This window comes from Lagenorhynchus albirostris, chromosome 10 (genome assembly GCF_949774975.1).
Source record: "Lagenorhynchus albirostris chromosome 10, mLagAlb1.1, whole genome shotgun sequence".
Lineage (NCBI taxonomy): Eukaryota > Metazoa > Chordata > Mammalia > Artiodactyla > Delphinidae > Lagenorhynchus > Lagenorhynchus albirostris.
This window is the reverse complement of record NC_083104.1, coordinates 42721572-42742539: the sequence shown is the minus strand read 5'-3', so window position 1 is coordinate 42742539 and position 20968 is coordinate 42721572. Positions and strand designations below refer to the sequence as shown.

The following is a 20968-nucleotide window of genomic DNA, read 5'->3' as shown; positions in this document are numbered from 1 at the left end:
AGCTCAGTGCCGCTCAACGAAGCTGGGAGAAGGACATGACCCTCAAAGCCACGGGAGAACACCCTGCACCCAGGAGCACTCTGCATTCTCACCAGGATCCAGCCCTTCCTTATCGCAAACCTCAAGGTTAAAGAGGACTTTGAGACAGCGGTGGAGTGAGTAGTGGAAGGAAGGGAAAAGAAGGCAACTTTGAGAGCAGAGGCTGCCCAAGAGCTCAAACCAGCTCGCCCCTAAGTGGAGTGGAACTCGAGTGGCATGAGGCTGGCCAGTTGCGCTGGGGAATGTAGACGTGATCTGAAGCAAATGAAGGCTGCCCTTCCTTTACAGATCCCCCTTCCCCACCATACTTATCATTAAGGTGGGCTCCTAGAAGCAGAGCTGGAGCCTGGCTTCCTGTGCTGATGTTTCGTTGAGGGAGTGCCCTCAGGAGAGACCCATAAGGAAGTGAGAGAAGCAGGATGAGGCAAAAGAAGCAGCTCCAGATGGCATGCTGGCTGGATTCCAGCCTCAGCTTGGTGTCCTCCGTATCAGTCAGTCACTAGGCGTCACCCACCCCTGGCTTCGATGTAACCACCAAGCCATTTCCAGGGATTGCAGGTCCCTGGCTAAAGACACTTTTCTGGAGAAGGGGCTGGCTAAACAGTATTCATGGCAGCTGGAGATGGGTGCACTGGCCCAAAGAGGGGAAGTGGGCAGAACTACAACACCCCTATACACTGGCACCCCACATGTGACACACACAGACACTCATAAGGGCACCTGCACACACCTCTCTATAATCAAGTTATGTGGGATCAGGGCAGCAGAACCCTGCACAGCCGGGCAGGAAAGCTTCCAGCACCTTCTTGCTCTTGTTCCAGGCTCTGCATCACACCAGCACCCACATGAATTGAGTGAGAAATGTGGGCTGGGTTGCTGGCCTGTCCTTTGCATGTCTGACCTGGTACCTGTGTGTGCCCATGATCCTGGCTCTGACTCTGTTCTGGGTGTGGCATGCCTGTTTCCTCTGTGTGTGCCGAGCTGCCACTCTGTGTCCGTGTCCCAGTGTGTGTCCCTGTTGCACCCCATGTCTGTTTTACTTCTACCTGGATGCCTTCCCCATTCCCAGGGTTTTCCCAGAACCCTTCCCCGACCCCCTGTACCCTGCCCTAGACACCAGTAGACCAGAATCACAAACTCAGGAGCCCTAAGGTCCAGGCTAGGTGACCTTCATGGGAGGTTCCCATCCACCCGGGCTCAGATTCCCCAGGTGTGCAATGGAGGATAGTCTGGGCACCTCCACTCTGGGAGCCCCAGGCTCCCCCAGACTCTGGGCCTGAGGCTGGAGGCTGCTACACAGCCCACACTCATGCCCTCACCCACCCTACCCCACGGTCCTGCCCACAGACACATGAGAACAGTTACTCTGAGGGGAGCACAGCAGACATGACCAACACTGTTGACCTCCTGGAGCAGATCCCCGACCTCGGAGAGGACGTCAAGGATCCAGAGGACTGCTTCACTAAAGGTACTGCCCTGGATGGGCCTCTGGCCCAGCCTCAGCCCTGCCCACCGGGGCAGGAGGACCTGCAGCTCCTGGGGGTAGAGGGCCATGTCGCACCCCACTCTGACCTGGGTGCCTGCCAATTTTCCCCCATTCTTCGAGACCCTGGGGGCCCCTCCACCTGCCTGTGACATGAGTCATGGCAAGTGTGCCCGTGACGTGCTGGGCTGGGCCGCTGTGGGTCGGCTGCGTGTGTGGGACGGTAGCATGACCAGGTGTCTCCACAGCGGCAAGGACTGGATCTAATTCCCCCTGTTCCCTCAGGCCCTGGCACGGCACCTGGTATATAATAGGCCCTCTGTAAATATTCAAGGTGGGTGTGGCATGTGGCTGTGCTGGTGATTGGCATCTAGAGCTTTTATGAATCCATGGTATATTCGGAGGGCCGCTGGGGATAAGATGAGGGTTTGCCCTCCATGTGGCACATCATTTGGGGCTATCAGTGAGGAGTCTGCCCTTCCTAAGGCTCAGAAACTGCAAACATGGAGAAAGACCAGGGACACAGCACCCCAGGGGGGTTCTGGTACATTCCCCCAGGGGGAGAGTTTCCTAGATGAGCACAGGGCAAGCTGGAGCTCATCCCAACCCCAGCCTTGCCCCTGCCCAGAACTGCCAGGCCCTTCATCTACTTACTGGTTGCCTAGTCCATCCAGCTTATCCACAGGGTACCTGCTGAGTGTGGGCTCCTGAGGGCGGCACTCAAAGTCACCCCTCCCTGCCACCCACCCCCTGCCATGGCCCCACCCACCATGTTACCCAGTTCATTACCCATCATTGTAACCTCTTTCAGTCATTCTTTCAACCATTCAACTTTCTGCCATCAGATGTGGGCATTTGCAGGCCCTGGACTGGGTCTGACTCCTCTCCCTCCCCCAAAGGCTGTGTCCAGCGCTGTCCCTGCTGCACCGTGGACACCACGCAGGCCCCAGGGAAGGTCTGGTGGAGGCTGCGCAAGACCTGCTACCGCATTGTGGAGCACAGCTGGTTCGAGACGTTCATCATCTTCATGATCCTGCTCAGCAGTGGAGCGCTGGTACCCTCCTGGGGATTGGGCAGGGAGGTATGGAGGAGGAGGGGAGGTAGAGAAAGGAGATCTCCAGCTGGAAAACCAGGTCAGAAACTGGGGCGGAGCCTCTGTTGAAAATGCATTCCCCCAGGGCCTCAGATCAGGACCAACTCATAAACTGTCAACACGCACAGCACATATGGAGGTCAGAGCAGAAAGGGCTCACAGAGGTCATCTCTCCAGGCCTCCTTGTTCCACAAAGGGAAGTGATTTGCCCAGATCACAGTGCACAGCTGGCATAGGTCGCAGGTCCCCAGTCACCTACACCCAAGCCCTGGTGACACACCCACGTGCACACAGCGTCAGACACTCCATCAGACTGGTTCAATGCAATTAACAATGCAGGCTGATATTACACTGGTAGCTCCACTCATTCCATGTCTTCTAGGGCTAGAGGCCAAGCTATGTAGTTCACGCATTATCACATTTAATCCCCATAGCAACCCTTTGTAGAAACATTAAGTAACTCACCCAAAGCCCCACCACTTACAAGCAGCAGATGTGGCATTTGAGCCAAGAGAGTCAGATTCCGAGTCCTTTGTCTTGACTTTCCATTTGTTCAATAGATCTTTACTAAGCTCTCCTTGTATCTACTGGTCCTGTGAGCCGTGGAGGAGCAATAGGAGGAAGAGACTCTGGCTCTGGCCTCAGGGGCTCCCAGTCTAGTTGGAGAAATCAGATTCAGCAGGTTTGAGATAGTCAGATATCAGTTCGAGAGAGAGTTGAGTAAGAATGGAGTAGATGACTCAGGGTGATGGGAGGTCAGGGGGAACTGGAGCAATCAGGAGGACTTCCTGGAGGAAGCAGATGGAACTGGACTATGGAAAATAGGGAGGTTTGGTGAGGCCGGGAGGAGCAGTGAGGCACTCCAGGGATGCCCTATCTGGTTCCCAAGTACCTTATTCATCTCTCAGAGCCCTTCTAGGAGATGGAACAGCCCTGGAGAGGGTTGTGAAAGGTGCTGGTGGGCAGAGAGAAGGGTGATCAGAACAAACAGAAACTTTCCTAGCCCAGAGGGAGCAAGCACCTGATATTGTTGAGGAGTTTAGAACCCCATGGGTGAGCAACTAACAAGGAATGCTTTAGACTATAGAGAGGGAGGGGGCCGCTCTGATCCCAGGCTGTTTGCCTCCAGCACATGCTGCCTCCTGTCGGGGCAGGCCATGGGGAGACATTGCAGCTATCACTTCTAAACCTCTGGGCCTCCCATCCCACCCTGTACTGCCCTGCCCCTGTTCCAGAGTGGGCCTGGAGCCATGGCTTGCAGGCTACATGCTGTTTTACCATCAGCAGCTAGAGCCAAATCTCTGTAGGCTTCAGAGAAGGAGGATTTGACAATATGTTAACGAGTTTTGTTTTTAAACAGCCACAAACAAGGGCAGCCAGAGCCATTTAGTCTGGGCTGTGGAGGAAAAGCTCAGCCTAGCATAAGTGAGGAGGAGTTTTGGCAAGCGAATGGTGAATCTCATCAGGGTAGAGAGCCAAGCACTGTAAAAAAAAAAAAAAAAAAAAACACATCAATGATATACAGAGAAAAAGAAGTCAGAGTGTGTTATTTAAAGTTATAAACTTGTTTAACAGAAAGCAGAGTATGTATCACTTTGAAATTGCTGAAGGGAAAAAATTTTTAAGGACACAGAGATTTTACAGCAAAAGATAGGGGGAAAAAAGGAACAAGGAAGCATTAAATCAGGAAACAATATGGCAAAGGCAAGATCAAGCATGTGTTTTAATAATAAATGTAACTGGATAAAATTCATCTTTTAAAAGAAAAGGACTCTAAATGGACTGAAGAAAAAAAATCTTCAGCTATGTGTTCTCAAATGACAAATCTGAAACACTGTGACTCAGAAATAGTAAAAGGAAATAAGATATAGCAGACAAATGCAAACAATGACAACAAAAATCAGAGTGTTTTTGTTTGTTAATGTTAAACCAGGTTGAATTCAAGGTAAAAATTGAGATAAAACAAAGAGGGTCCAACCTATAATAAAAATACAACTATTATGAATATTGCTTGGGATTTCATAGCACTTATACAAAGCAAAATCAGAAAAAAAGTGGCAACAGTGCAGTAGTACAGTGAGATTTTACCACACTTCTATTAGTGCTTGACAAATCAAGTAGAAAGAACAAGACAATGAGATATGTAAAAAATATGTATAGTTAATAAATTTGACCTAACATAATAAAAATAATAGCTAACACTTAAATAGCACTGACTATGTGCCAGGCCCTATTGTAACATTTTACAAACATTAATACATTTAATTCTCATAATAACCCTGTGAAATAGGCACTGTTTTACAGATAAGAAGACTGCTAAGTGTAGCAAAAATAGAAAGATTAAAAACAAACCCTTAAAAATGTAAAAGTTATTCTTAAACTTTGGATCAAACAGAAAATAGTTTCATGGTGGGTTCATGGGTGTTCATTATATTAATAAGTAAGCAAATAAATAGAGACTATTCATGGACTAAAGATGACAGTGTGTCATAAATCAAAGATTACAGTTCAACCAGTTTTGTCCACATGAAATCTAGAAAAATAAGAACGGAAAAATAGAGGTATAGAAAAAACTTCGACTTGGGAGAGGGGGAAAGAAACTAGAAAATAACAGTATCAGTAATACTGCATGTGGGATGCAGCCAAAGCTGTAATGAGTAAAATTAATAGACTTAACCATTTTCATTATTAAATAGAAAGAATAAATTCATTAACTCAAGAAATTAGAAATACAACAACAAATTAATCTTAAAGAAAGCAAAGGAGGGACTTCCCTGGTGGTGCAGTGGTTAAGAAACTGCCTGCCAATGCAAGGGACACGGGTTCGAGCCCTGGTCCAGGAAGATCCCACATGCCATGGAGCAACGAAGCCCGTGCACCACAACTACTGAGCCTGTGCTCTAGAACCCCCGAGCCACAACTACTGAGCCCATGTGCCACAACTACTGAAGCCCACGTGCCTAGAGCCTGTGCTCAGCAACAGAGAAGCCACCACAGTGAGAGGCCTGCACACCACAAGAGTAGCCCCCAGCTCACCACAACTAGAGAAAACCCCTCGTGCAGCAATGAAGACCCAACACAGCCAAAAATAAATAAATAAATAAACAAATGTAAAAAAAATTTTTTAAATAAAGGGAATAATTAATAAAATAAAAACACAAATTAATGAATTAGAAAATAAATAGTAAATCTGATAAAATTTCCAAAGCTGATTCCTTCAAAAATTAAAACAATTAAATAAACCACTAGGTCTAATCTCTTACATCTCCAAGAGTGGATTCTTTCATATTTTCAAGGAAGAAAATAATTTCAATCCTATTTAAAATCTTCTAGGGTATGAAAACAGATGGAAAACCTACAAATTCTTTTTATGAAAGCTAAATAGTGCTGATTTTTAAAACCTTAAGTATACCAGAAGTAAAACCACAGACCAGTTTTCATACTCTATACTAGTGAATCGTGATACAAAATTCTTAAAATACATGCAAATAGGATCCAGTAAAATATTTGAAAGACTAAATGAGTCATAGCTAGGTATATCCTAAGGAGTCAGAACGATGCCCTACTAGGAAATCTATTTATATGAGTCAGACAAAGAAAAACCATATAATTGTCTCAATGAATGCCTGATTTTTAAAACTTTGGTAAGAATAGAAATAAAACATATTTCCTTTACTTAATGAAAAACTTACTTTCAAATTAACTTTTTCCATCATCATTAGTAGTAAAGCACTAGAAACATTTTTATTAAAGTCAGGAATAAGAAAAGGATGATTTAACTACCTTTTAGCTGTTTTTCATTATTTAATAATAATCTTGAAGTACTAACCAGTGCAATTAATCAAGAAAATTAAACATACAGTATAAAAATCAGAAAAACAGAAGAATTTAAGTTAATATATTCAAGTATAAAATGAGTTTAAAATAATAGAAATATATCATTACTTGTAGATAGTGATTGCTTAGAAAAATTTTAAAAACTATTAAAAATATTATATGACCAGTTATAAAACAAATATACAAACAATTGTTGCTGTTGTTTTATACTAACAGAAACCACTTAGTCACAAGTAACATTTCTCCAATAGTCCTTACATGCCAGGCATTGTAGCCATAAAATAATTGGGAATGAATATAACATGGAATGTATAAGAGGTACATGAAGAAAACTATTAAACTTGCCTAAGGAGAGTGTAAAAGAAGACAAACGGATAAACATACTATAAATATACTCTCGTCTTGGGCAGAAAGACTGTATTAGTTCCTAAAGCTGATGAGTTATTAAACTCAAGGCAGTAATAAATTTCTAACATTTTAAAGGGAATTTGACAAAACATTGCTTAAGTTTGTCTTAAATATTATGAAAAATGGCCAGGAAAATTCATATGACACTAATTCAGAAATAGACCAAGACAGTAGTAGAACCACACCGAGGTTGGAAATACATTTAAGCAAATATAGAAATGTGGTAGATGATAGTGTTGACTTCTACTGTGTGGATTCTTTAATAAAGTGTTAGGACACTTGACTAGTCACTCTGAAAAAAAAAATTAAAATATATATTTGCTCCAACCAAAATATATTAGATTTAAAAAATTGTAATATAAAACAATGAAATGAGAAAGGAAGGAAGGAAGGGAGGGAGGGAGGAAGGAAGGAAAGAAGGAAGGAAGGAAGGAAAAAAGGAAAAGGAAAAGGAAGGTCATTTTTTTTCTATCCTTGGAATAGGCAAGTGCTTTCTTTTTGCTTTTTTCTTTTCATTTTTTTTCATATGTACCTCATTTAAAAATTTTTTGTAGTATTTTTTTATACACTAAAAATTTTTATTTATTTATTCATTCATTCATTCTTTATTTTTTGCTGCACCGGATCTTAGGTGTGGCACGCAGGATCTTTGTTGTGGCATGTGGGATCTTTAGTTGCGGCACGCAGACTTCTCAGATGCAGCACATGGACTCTTAGTTGCAACATGCAGACTCTTAGTTATGGTATGCATTCAGGATCTAGTTCCTGGACCAGGGATCCAACCCAGGCCCCCTGCGTTGGGAGCACAGAGTCTTACCCACTGGACCACCAGGGAAGTCCCTATAGTCTTTTTTTAATTAAATTTTTATGCTACATTGGAGTATAGTTGATTTACAATGTTGTGTTCATTTCAGATGTACAGCAAAGTGATTCAGTTATAAATATACATATATCTATTCTTCTTCAGATTCTTTTCCCATATAGGTTATTACAGAATATTGAGTAGAGTTCCCTGTGCTATACAATAGGCCCTTGTTGATTATCTATTTTATATATAGTAGTGTGTATATATCAATCCCAAACTCCTAATTTATCCCTCCCCCCCACAACCTTTCCCCTTTGGCAACCGTAAGTTTGTTTTTTCATGTCTGTGAGTCTGTTTCTATTTTGTAAATATGTTCATTTATATCATTTTTTTTAGATTCCACATATAAGTGATATCATATGATATTTGTCTTTCTCTGTCTGATTTCACTCACTATGATAATCTCCAGGTCCATCCATGTTGCTGCAATGGCATTATTTCATTCTTTTTTATGGCTGAGTAATATTCCATTGTATATATGTATCACATCTTCTTTATTCATTCCTCTGTCGATGGACATTTAGGTTGCTTCCATGTGTTGGCTGTTGTAAATAGTGCTGCAATGAACACTGGGGTGCATGCATCCTTTTGAATTATGGTTTTCTCCAGATATATGCCCAGGAGTGGGATTGCTGGATCATATGGTAGTTCTATTTTTACTTTTTAAGGAATCTCCATACTGTTCTCCATAGTGGTTGTACCAATTTACATTCCCACCAACAATGTAGGGGGGGTTCCCTTTTCTCCACACCCTCTCCAGTACTTACCGTTCGTAGACATTTTGATGATGGCCATTCTGACTGGTGTGAGGTGATACCTCATTGTAGTTTTGATTTGCATTTCCTAATATTTAGTAATGTTGAGCATCCTTTCATGTGCATTTTGCCATCTGTATGTCTTCTTTGGAAAAGTGTCTATTTAGATCTTCTGCCCATTTTTGATTGGGGAGTTTATTTTTTTGATACTGAGCTGCATGAGCTGTTTGTGTATTTTAGAGATTAATCCATTATTGGTCACTTTGTTTGCAAATATTTTCTGCCATTTTGTGGGTTACCTTTTTTGTTTTGTTTATGGTTTCCTTTGCTGTGCAAAAGCTTTTGAGTATAATTAGGTCCCATTTGTTTGTTTTTATTTTCATTACTCTAGAAGGTGGATCCAGAAAGATATTGTTGCAATTTATGTCAACGAGTGTTCTGCCTATGTTTTCTTTTAAGAGTTTATAGTATCTGGTCTAACATTTAGGTCTTTAATCCACTTTGAGTTTACTTTTGTGTATGGTGTTTGTTAGAGAATGTTATAATTTCATTCTTTTACATGTAGCTGTCCAGTTTTCCCATCACCACTTATTGAAGAGACTGTCTTTTCTCCATTGTATAGTATTGCCTCCTTTGTCTTAGATTAATTGACTGCAGGTGGGCTTATTTCTGGGCTTTCTATCCTGTTCCATTGATCTATATTTTTGTGTGTGTGCCAGTACCATACTGTTTTGATTACTGTAGCTTTGTAGTATAGTCTGAAGTCAGGGAGTCTGATTCCTCCAGCTCTGTTTTTATTTCTCAAGATTGCTTTGGCTATTCAGCATCTTTTGTGTTTCTATACAAATTTTTTAAAAATTTTCTAGTTCTTCAATAAATAACATTGGTAATTTCATAAGGATTACATTAAATCTGTAGATTACCTTGGGTGGTATGGTCATTTTGACAATATTGATTCTTCCAATCCAAGGACATGGTATATCTTTCCAACTGTTTGTTTCATCTTCGATTTCTTTCATCAGTGTCTTATAGTTTTTGGAGTACAGGTCTTTTGCCTCCTTAGGTAGGTTTATTCTTAGGTATTTTATTCTTTTTGAGACGATAGTAAAGGGGATTGTTTCCTTAATTTCTCTTTCTGATCTTTCATTGTTGGTGTATAGAAATGCAACCGATTTCTGCATATTAATTTTATATCCTGCAACTTTACCAAATTCACTGGTGAGCTCTAGTACTTTTCTGGTAGCATTTTTAGGATTTTCTATGTATAGTATCATGTCATCTGCAAACAGTAACAGTTTTACTTCTCCTTTTCCACTTTGATTTCCTTTTATTTCTTTTTCTTCTCTGATTGCTGTATCTAGGACTTCCAAAACTATGTTGAATAAAAGTGGCAAGAGTGGACATCCTTGCCTCGTTCCTGATCTTAGAGGGAATGTTTCAGCTTTTCAGCACTGAGTATGATGTTAGCTGTGGGCTTGTCATATATGTACTTTATTATGTTGAGTAGGTTCCCTCTATGCCCACGTTCTGGAGAGTTTTTATCATAAATGGGTGTTGAATTTTGTCAAAAGTGTTTTCTGCATCTGTTGAGATGATCATATGGTTTTTATTCTTCAATTTGTTGATGTGGTGTATCACACTGATTGATTTGTGGATATTGAAAAATCCTTGCATCCCTGGGATAAATCCCACTTGATCATGGGGTATGATCCTTTTAATATATTGTTGGATTTGCTTTGCTAGTATTTTGTTGAGGATTTTTGTATCTATGCTCGTCAGTGATATTGGCCTGTAATTTTCTTTTTTTGTGGTATCTTTATATGTTTTTGGTATCAGGGTAATGGTGTCCTCATAGAATGAGTTGGGGAGTGTTATCCTCTGCAATTGTTTGAGGTAGTCTCAGCAGGATAGGTGTTAATTATTCTATAAATGTTTGATAGAATTCACCTGTGAAGCCATCTGGTCCTGGACTTTTGTTTGTTGGAAGTTTTTTTTTTTTTTTTTTTTTTTTTTGCAGTACGTGGGCCCCTCACTGCTGTGGCCTCTCCCGCTGCGGAGCACAGGCTCCGGACACGCAGGCTCAGCGGCCATGGCTCACGGGCCCAGCCGCTCCGCGGCATGTGGGATCCTCCTGGACTGGGGCACAAACCCGTGTCCCCTGCATCGGCAGGCGGACTCTCAACCACTGCACCACCAGGGAAGCCCCAATTTCATTACTTGTGATTGGTCTGTTCACATTTTCTATTTCTTCCTGGTTCAGTCTCGGAAGATTGTACCTTTCTAAGAATTTGTCCACTTTTTCCAGGTTGTCCATTTTATTGCCATATAGTTGCTTGCAGTAGTCTCTTATGATCCTTTGTATTTCTGTGGTGTCCACTGTAACTTCTCTTTTTTTTTCATTCCCAATTTTATTGATTTGAGTCCTCTCTCTTTTTTTCCCTTGATGAAACCTGGCTAAAGGTTTATCAATTTTGTTTATCTTTTCAAAGATAAACAAGAGAGTTTCATTGATCTTTTCTACTGTTTTCTTTGTTTCTATTTTATTTCTGTTCTGATCTTTATGATTTCTTTCCTTCTACTAACTTTGGGTTTTGTTTGTTCTTCTGTAGTTGCTTTAGGTGTAAGATTAGGTTGTTTATTTGTGATTTTTCTTGTTTCCTGAGGTAAGATTGTATTGCTATAAACTTCCCTCTTAGAACTGATTTTGCCATGTCCCATAGGCTTTGGGTCATTGTACTTTCATTTTCATTTGTCTCTAGGTATTTTTTGATGTCCTCCTTGATTTCTCCAGTGATCCTTTGGTTGTTTAGTAGCATATTGTTTAACCTCCACATGTTTGTGTTTTTTACAGTTTTTTTCTTGTAGTTGATTTCTAATCTCATAGCGTTTTGTTTGAAAAAGATGCTTGATATGATTCCAATTTTCTTAAATTTACGGAGGCTCACTTTGTAGCCCAGCATATGGTCAATCCTGGAAAATATTCCATGTACACTTGAGAAGAATGTGTATTCTGCTGCTTCTGGATGGAATGCTCTATAAATATCAGTTAAGTCTATCTGGTCTAATGTGTCATTTAAGACCTGTGTTTCCTTATTGATCTTCTGTCTGGATGATCCGTCCATTGATGAAAGTAGGGTGCTAAAGTCCCCCACTATTGTTCTGTTACTGTTGATTTTTCCTTTTATGGCTGTTAGTATTTGCCTTATATATTGGGGTGCTCCTATTTTTTGTAAGTATATATTTTGGGTGCATATATACTTACAATTGTTATATCTTCTTCTTGGATTGATCCCTTGATCATTTTTGTGTGTCCTTCTTTGTCTCTTTTAACAGTCTTCATTTTAAAGTCTATTTTGTCTGATATGAGTATTGCTACTCCAGCTTTCTTTTGATTTCCCTTTGCAAGGAATACCTTTTTCCATCCCCTCACTTTCAGTCTGTATGTGTCCCTAGATCTGAAATGGGTCTCTTGTAGGCAGCATATATATGGGTCTTGTTTTTGTATCCATTCAGGCAGTCTGTGTCTTTTAGTTGGAGTGTTTAATCTTTTTACATTTAAGGTAATTATTAATATGTATGTTCTTATTACCATTTTGTTCATTATTTTTGTTTTGTTTTTTTTAGGTCTTTTTTCTTCCCTTCCTCTTTTGTTCTCTCCTCTTGTGATTTGATGACTATCTTTAGTGTTGTGTTTGGATTCCTTTTTCTTTTCCGTGTGTGTATCCATTATAGATTTTTGGTTTGTCGTTACCATGAGGTTTTGCTATATCAGTCTGTATATATACAAGGTTGTTTTAAGTTGCTGGTCTCTTAATTTCAAATGCATTTCCAATATCCTGCATTTGTACTCTCCTCTTCTCACAGTTGCTGGTTTTGATGTCATATTTGTGTGTGGATTATTTCCTACCTTTACTGCATGTTTGCTTTTACCAGTGAGCCTTCCCATTTTAAATTTTCTTGTTTCTAGTTGTGGCCTTTTCTTTTCCACCTAGAAAAGTTCCTTTAACATTTGTTGTAAAGGTGATTTGGTGGTGCTGAATTCTCTTAGCTTTTGCTTGTCTGTGAAGCTTTTGATTTTTCCATTGAATCTGAATGAGAGCCTTGCTAGGTAGAGTATTCTTGGTTGTAGGTTTTTCCCTTTTATCACTTTAAACATATCATGCCACTCCCTTCTGGCCTGCATAGTTTCTCCTGAAAAATAAGCTGATAACCTTATGGGGATTCCCTTGTATGTTATTTGTTGCTTTTCCCTTGTCACTCTTATATTTTTTCTTTGTCTTTAATTTTTGTCTGTTTGATTAATATGTGTCTCGGAGTGTTCCTCCTTGGGTTTATCCTGTATGGGACTCTTTGTGCTTCCTCCAAATATTTTCTCAGGCCCTTTCTCTCTTTCTTCTCCTTCTGAGATCCTTGTAATGTTGGTATGTTTAATGTTGTCCCAGAGGTCTCTTAAACTGTCTTCATTTCTTTTCATTCTTTTTTCTTTATTCTGTTCCACAGCAGTGATTTCTACCATTCTGTCTTCCAGCTCACTTATTTGTTCTTCTGCCTTATTTATTCTTCAATTGATTCCTTCTAGTGTATTTTTCATTTCCATTATTGCATTGTTCATCTCTTTGTTCTTTAAATCTTTTAGCTCCTTGTTGAACATTTCTTGTATCTTATCTTCTGTCTGTGCCTCCATTCTTTTTCCAAGATCTTGGATCATCTTTACTTTCATCACTCTGAGTTCTTTTTCAGGTATATTTCCTATATCCACTTCACTTATTTGTTCTTCTGGGGTTTTATCTTGTTCCTTCATCTGGAAGATATTTCTCTGCCATCTCATTTTATCTGACTTTCTGTTTTTATGGTCTCCATTGCTCAGGCTTCAGGATTGTAGCTCCTCTCACTTGCAGTGTTTGCCCCCTGGTGGGTGCAGTTGGTCCGGGGGCTTGTGCAGGCTTCCTGGTGTCAGGGATTGGTGCCTGCCCACTGGTGGGTGGAGTTGAGTCTTGTCCCTCTGGTGAGCAGGGGTGTGTCAAGCAGCTGTTAGCTCAGGACATCTTTAGCCAGCCTGTCTGCTGATGGGTGGGGCTCTGTTCCCACCCCGTTGGTTGTTCGGCCTGAGGCATCCCAGCACTGGAGCCTGCAGGATGCTGTGTTGAGCCAGGTCTCAGTACCAAAATGTTGACCTTTGGGAGAGCTCATGCCGATGAACATTCCCTGGGGCCTCTGCCACCAGTGTCCTTGCCCCCACAGTGAACCACAGGCAACACTTGCCTCCTCAGGATACCCTCCAAGACCCAGGTAAAAAAGACCTAAAAAAAACAAAACAAAAATAATGAACAAAATGGTAATAAGAACATACATATTAATAATTACCTTAAATGTAAAAAGATTAAACACTCCAACTGGTAGGTCTGGCCCAGGCTCCTATGGTGTCACTGCTTTGCCCTGGGTCCCAGTGCACATGAAACCTTGTGTGCACCCTCCAAGAGTGGAGTCTGTGTTTCCTCCAGTCCCGTGGAGCTTCTGTACTCAAGCCCCACTGGCCTTCAAAGCCAAATGCTCTGGGGCCTCCTCCTCCCAATGCTAGACCCCCAGGCTGGGGGAACCTGATGTGGGATTCAGAACTCTTACTCCTGTGGGAGAGCCTCTGTGATCTAATTATTTTCCAGTTTGTATGTCATCCACCTGGCATGCATGGGATTTGACTGTATCGCAAAAGTGCCCCTCTTACCATCTTGTTGTGGCTTCTTCTTTGTCTTTGGATGTAGAGTATCTTTTTTGGTAGTTTCCCATCATTTTTTGTCGATGGTTGTTCAGCAGTTAGTTGTAATTTTGGTGTTTTCATGAGAGGTGATGAGCTCAAGTCCTTCTACTCTGCCATCTTGTTCAGGGAGTCTCTGGCAAGGACTTTCTTAACATGATGCCAAAGGTTTTACTAAATGAAAATCATAACAAATGATATAAATATATTAAATTATATAATTGAAAGTAAAGTGTAGAACTTCAGTACGGTAAACAAAAGTAAACAAAATTTAAAGGCACAGAACTAGGATAAAGTATATAAAACAAAGAGTTAATGTCCCCAAATAAACCAGACCATCAAGTGAAAAAATAGGTAAAGGACATGAACAGGCAATTTATAAAGAGAACACTGCAAATATCCAAGGAAATGATGTCAGTATCATTAGTAATAAGATAAATTAAAATGTAACAAATACAAATTTCATTCATTAGTCTGGGAAATGTGACAAAGGAGAAACTGCACCAGTATGGGTGGTGGGGAAAGAGCCACATTCATGCACTGTGGAAGGAGTCTCAAATTGGTGTCCCTTTTTGGAGGTCCTTTTCCTAATCTGTACCAAAAGTATAACTTTGACCTGGCACCTCAATTCTAGAAATTTATCCTCAACATAATCAGACACTGTGCTCATTGCAATGTTGTTTCTACTAGGGATAAATTGGAAACAATGGCTAAATTAACAGTAGTATATGCAAGTAATGAAATATTATACAGCCTTTAAAAAGAATGATAGATCTTGTATGTATTCACATTACTTAGTAGGTAAATATTCACAAAAGATTGTTTCATGGAAAAAAATTTTAAAGCAAAATATTTTAGCCTGTTTATAAAATCGTGCACTCAAATATATACACACAAATAGTGAGGGCTGAAAGAATGTTAACCTAAATGTTAGCAGAGGTTACTTTAGTGCCATAAAATTGGAGATGCCTTTTATTCTCTTTTTTTAATCAATTTTTTAAATTGAAGTATAGTGATTTACAATGTTTGTTAATTTCTGCTGTGCAGCAAAGTGATTCAGTTATACATATATATACATTCTTTTTTTTCTTTTCCATCATGGTTTATCATAGGATATTGAATATAATTCTCTATGCTGTACAGTAGGACCTTGTTGTTTATCCATTCTGTATATAAAAGCCTACGTCTGCTAACCCCAACCTTCTACTCCCTCCCTCTCCCAACCCATCCCCCCCACCTTGGCAACCACCAGTCTGTTCTCTATGTCTGTGATTCTGTTTCTGTTTCATAGATAGGTTCATTTGTGTCATATTTCAGTTTCCACATAAAAGTGATATCATATATTTGTCTTTCTCTTTCTGACTTACTTCACTTGGTATGATAGTCTCTAGTTGCATCTGTGTTGTTGCAAATGGCATGATTTCATTCTTTTTTATGGCTGAGTAGTATTCCATTGTACATATGTACCACATCTTCTTTATCCATTCCTCTGTTGATGGACATTTAGGTTGTTTCCATGTCTTAGCTATTGTGAATAGTGCTGCTATGAACACAGGGGGTGCATGTGTCTTTTTGAATTATAGTTTTGTCTGGATATACACCCAGGAGTGGGATTGTTGAATCATATGGTAATTCTATTTTTAGTTTTCCGAGGAACCTCTGTATTATTTTCCACAGTGGCTACGCCAACTTACATTCCCACAAACAGTGTATGAGCGTTCCCTTTTCTCCACACCCTCTCCAGCATTTGTTATTTGTGGACTTTTTAATGACGGCCACTCTGACCAGTGTGAGGTGGTACCTCATTGTAGTTTTGATTTGCATTTCTCTAATAATTAGCAGTGTTGAGCATCTTTTCATGTGCCTGTTGGCCATCTGTATGTATTCTTTAGAGAAATGTCTATTTAGGTCTTCTGTCCATTTTTTGATTGGGTTGTTTGGTTTTTTTGTTGTTGTTTATTCTCTTTTTTTATAATTTCTGTATTATTTCATTTTTTATAGGACACATACATTTTTATACTCAGAAAAAAACAGGCCTACTTTCTGTCTTGAACAACTCCCAAAGTCCATTTTGGGGCCTGAATTATCCTGTTGTCATATCTACATGGACCAGATTAGCTATGTGGTCTGCTAATCTGACTGCTGACAGCACCGGCCCCCTGGATCACTGTAGCTCACAGGGGCCCTGCAGTCAGACAGGGAGGCCCAGAGCGACAGGTGGAGGCAGCTCCCTGGGCCCCTCAGTGACACATTCAGTTGCCTAGACTGGGAGCCTCAGAGCACATTCTGGATAGGGGAAGGTAACTCAGGAGGGGCAGGTACAGATCAGAAACCTGGAGTTAGAAGAGGGCAGCGGGGCCATCTGAGTCTCTCTGTTGGCTCGGGGATTTGGCTTGAGGCAGCAGTGAGGAGGTGGGGAAAGACCGACAACTTCTAGCATTTTAGGAATGTTGACTCCCAGATGCTGAGGATTGCAGGAGGTTTGACTTCATCTAGTCCTGTGTTTCCTAATCTTCATATCTACAAACCGCCTTTACTATCATTTCTTTAAAATTTTGCCTTAGATGAACATTCACCGTTTTTTTGTTTGTTTAAATAAGTTTATTTTAAAGGGCAACTTTGAATGATTGTTGTCATTGGAAACAAATATTGTTTCCTATGAAAAGTAGGGAATTGCCAAAGTAAATTGAGTAAAAACACAGTGGAGTAGAGAGGGTGGGGAAAGTGTGTGCTGTTTCTAGCAGCAGGCCTTGAGCTGTTTTAGAGAGGTCTTAACAATGCACTAGCACTGAACTGAGACTTGCTCTTTAAAGTGAAGGAAGAAGCATTCTCACTACGCATTCTGCCTTGTTGTCCACACACCACATAACATCATTTCCTAACCCAGCAATGGTGCACACGCGGCTCAGAGGGCACACTCAGGAATCCCTTCCACGACATGGCTCCCCTCTGCCCCGCTCTCCTGGGCAGCAGATACTGTCAGAGGTGAAGGCTTGTGCGGGGTGGGACTGGCTGGGTCAGGATATCATGTCTACCTTGTCTACCCTGGTCTGCAGGCCTTCGAGGACATCTACCTGGAGGAGCGGAAGACCATCAAGGTCCTGCTGGAGTATGCCGACAAGATGTTCACCTACATCTTCGTGCTGGAGATGCTGCTCAAGTGGGTGGCCTATGGCTTCAAGAAGTACTTCACCAATGCCTGGTGCTGGCTCGATTTCCTCATTGTGGGTGTAAGTGTGGCCCCTGAAGGGAAGAGAGGAGGGGGGCGCCCGCTGCCAGTGTGAGAAGGAGCTGAGGCCGAGGGACAGAAGGACAGAAGGACAGGGCAGCAGGAGACAGCAGGACGAAGTGGAACATCTTGGCTGTGCCACAGGGTGGGCAAAGGGGCAGGAAGCCTGAGTCTGGGGTCACAGAGCGGATACCTGGGCTCTGCCATCAAAACCCCCGACTGGGGACACAGGGAAACCTAGGCTTCTGGGAGAAACTATACTCACCACGGGGGATAGTGAAGTGCAGTTCCCGCAGCGGTGTGAGCCAGGGTAGGAGTGGGGTCCCACCCTCTCAGGATGTCCAGAAGGGGGAGCGATGAGCCCGTATTGCAGCCCTCACCACGGCACCTTGTGAAGTGTCTGTCAGGCCCACTACACAGATGACCGGTTAAGAGCCTACATGTCCACACACAGAGGAGGTGTTGTATAGGAGATGGAATGAGCCAAAGACCAGAGGGCACGGGACTGGGGAAAGAGTGCTGGGCAGGCAGGAGATCCTCCTGGCTCAGGTAGAAGGTACCACTTGGGGAGGATGAGAGGGGTTGCAGTCCCCTGTGAGAAGGAGGAAAGCATGAACACTGGCTGAGGGTTTCCAGGTGGCTGCCCTGGGTGATCAGGCAGCTGGCAGGGCTTGCCTGACCTCCGGTGTGCCCAGGGGACCTGGGGCAGGAGGTTGGCATATCCCCTGAGCATCCAGTTGGCAGATGGAATGGGAGGCCCCTGCCCCACAGTTCCCCAGGCCCCGGGACACTTCTGGGTACCAAGCAGGGTGAGTGCACGGTCTTGTGGGGCTCCTGAGCACAGTCAGGTGGGAGGGTAGCCATGGCGGGGTGAGAACTGAGACTCAGAATGCGGGGCAGCCTTGGATCTGTGCTCCCTAAGGGCAGAGGGAACATGGCGAAGGGCTCCGGCGAGGACTTATCATCTGGTTGTGGTGGGTCTCGCACAGCAGGATGTGGGTCAGGATCTGCAGGCTGGGAAGAGCTTTCCAGAAGACACTCGTAGCTCTGCCCACCAGCAGGGGCTGTCCTTCCTATAGTTATAGAAGAGCTTAGGCCTGTGCTTAGTCCCCACTTCGGGCCCAGAAGCTAAAGGGAGGGGCTCAGCTGCCAGTGGGCCTGGCCAGTGTCCAGGCCTGGGTGGGAGGACAAACTTGAATGGCTCCGTGGGCTAGAGTATGTGTGGAGACACAGATCCACGTTGCTGGGCCTCCAGCCCAGGCCTCTTTCATCACCCCAAGTGGCCGATGCTAATGCTGGGGTGAGAGGTGCTGGGTTGGCAGAGACGGGGGGAGCTCAGGATGCTCTTACAGCCTAGAGCCCTCAGAGCCTCCCTGAGATGAGGGAGAGGACCCCTGAAGCCTCCTTGCCAAAGGGCCAGGGGAAGGCCTGGGATCCTGGCAGCTCTGCCCTGAGGCCCCCTCACCCAGCTGTTCCTGCAGCTTTTTGGGACTCCCCCAGGGCAGGCCAGATAGAGTTTGCAAAGACTTCTGGGGAAGCCCACCCACCTCCCACCACCTGCCACCTTGGGGAACTCCGCTGAGGCCAGGCCTAAGGGCCTGAAATTCTCAAGATTGGAGAATTAGCCTGTGGAGAAGGAAACTGAGGCTCACAGCAGAGAAGGGCCTGGCCCAAGGTCAAGGAGAAGGAAGTGGGTGCTGGAATCCAGCTTTCCAGACACTGGCCATGCCCCCCTATCCCCACACTTCATGGAAATGGTGGACTTCAGGCCTCAAGGTCTGGAAAAGGATGTTTCCATGTTCAATTCATGCATTTTTTCGATACTATTGAGCATCTACTGTATGTGGGTGCTATTGTAGATGCTGAGGATCTTGGGGAACAAAACAGACAAAACCCCTGCCTGCACTCAGGAAGGTGACTGTGAACCAGAAACATAATACATGAGCCAGCTTTATATTACGCTGGTGATGTATACACATGGAGAAGAGGAAGTAGAGAGGGAAGGGGGTTAGGAGGGCCGGGACTCAGGGAGAAAGGAAGATAGAGATTAGAACTTTAAACAGGCTGGCCAGAGTGGGCTCACTGTGGTGACATTTGAAGGAGGTTGGGGTTAGCCAGGCAGATGTCTGCAGAACATTCCAAACAGAAGTTGGAACAGCAGTGCAAAGGTCCTATGGTAGGAGGGTGCCTGGGATACTTGAGGAACTGCAGGGAGGCCAGAGTGGCTGGAGCAGAGGAGTGGGGAAGGGAAGTGCAGGAGATGAGGCCAGACTGCATGGGGTAGAACGGATGCAGCCTTTGAAAACCATGGGCCTTTATTTAGAATGAAATGGGGAGGCGTTGAAGGGCTTTGGACAGAAGAGCGACATCATCTGACTCATGTTATGAAAGAATCACCCTGTCAGGGTGGTGGGGGAGGGAAGTGGAGGCAGGGAGAAGGTTGGGGGGTTGTGGAAGTGATCCAGGGGAGAGATGATGGCGGCCTGGCCAGGATGGTGGCAGTGGAAGTGGTGAGAAATATTTGGACTTCTGACATATTTTGAAGGCAGAGCCAACAGGAAATCCTGATGGGTTGGATGTAGGATGTGAGAGACAGAGAGAAGGCAGGGATGATGCCAAGGCTTGTGGCCTGAGCAGCTGGAAGGATGGAGTTGCCATCAACTGACATTGGGTGGAGCAGGCAGGGTGAGCTTTGGAAGCAACAGACAAGGCTGGCCTGCTGGGAGCTAGGCAGGGAGACTGGCCGGACCTGGCTGCCCTCAGCAGCAAGTCCCTGAGAGATGCCCCTCATCCTCTCCCGGGTGGGGGCAACACAGAAGTCCATCCTGGGAGTCTTCCTCTTCCAAGCCCCTCTGCCCAGCCTTCTCCCAACCTGCTGCTTCCAAGCCTGGGAGGAGGGTCCGGGAGTCAGGGCCCCGCCTGCAGCCCCTCGCCACCGTCAGGCTGCCCTCAGAGCTAGGGTGGTGGTAATGGTGATTGCCGGCGAGGTCAGGCAGGAGGCCACTTCTAACCTGTGATCACCGGCCAGCAGTGACATAAGAAGTGTTTGGATGCTCCTGGAACTTTAGAAGGATAAAATCCGCTGGGTGGAAATGCCCTGGTGAGGGCGGGGCAGAGAAAGCAGACAGCAGAGAACAGCCCTCAGGGGCTCCATCTGCGCTTCCCTTCTTTGAAGACGGCAGAATGTTGTGAGGTCCAGCTTTGGGGAAATGCCCCAGGATTGTCTTGTCTGCTCATACTCAACTCAGGACAGTCCTTCTTCCCCAGAGAGTCTACTTCGCGGCAGGGAAGGGGCAGGCCCAAGAATCTGACTTGAAGGAAAGCACATGGGACCTAAAGCCCAGGCTTTGTGACCCTGCTCCTCCACACTAGCGGGTGGCTTTGGAACTCAGTTTTCTCATCTGTAGCATTGGGAGGTGCATTACAAGTCCTGGGGTGATTGCGGCTATTACAGACGTGTGAGTGTGTGTGTGTGTGTGTGTGTGTGTGTGTGTGTGTGTGTGTGTG

At 43.7% G+C, this 20968-nt stretch overlaps 1 protein-coding gene across 8 annotated transcripts in view; it reads left to right on the top strand.

The window, feature by feature from the left end:
• SCN5A (sodium voltage-gated channel alpha subunit 5) overlaps window positions 1–20968 on the top strand; it is an 86030-nt gene that overhangs the window by 53091 nt on the left and 11971 nt on the right. For all 8 annotated transcript variants that reach the window (XM_060164059.1, XM_060164054.1, XM_060164053.1 and 5 more), the window contains 3 exons: window positions 1387–1507; window positions 2422–2576; window positions 17289–17462. In XM_060164059.1, the coding sequence (XP_060020042.1) occupies window positions 1387–1507; window positions 2422–2576; window positions 17289–17462 (450 nt within the window). The remainder of the gene's footprint in view (window positions 1–1386; window positions 1508–2421; window positions 2577–17288; window positions 17463–20968) is intronic.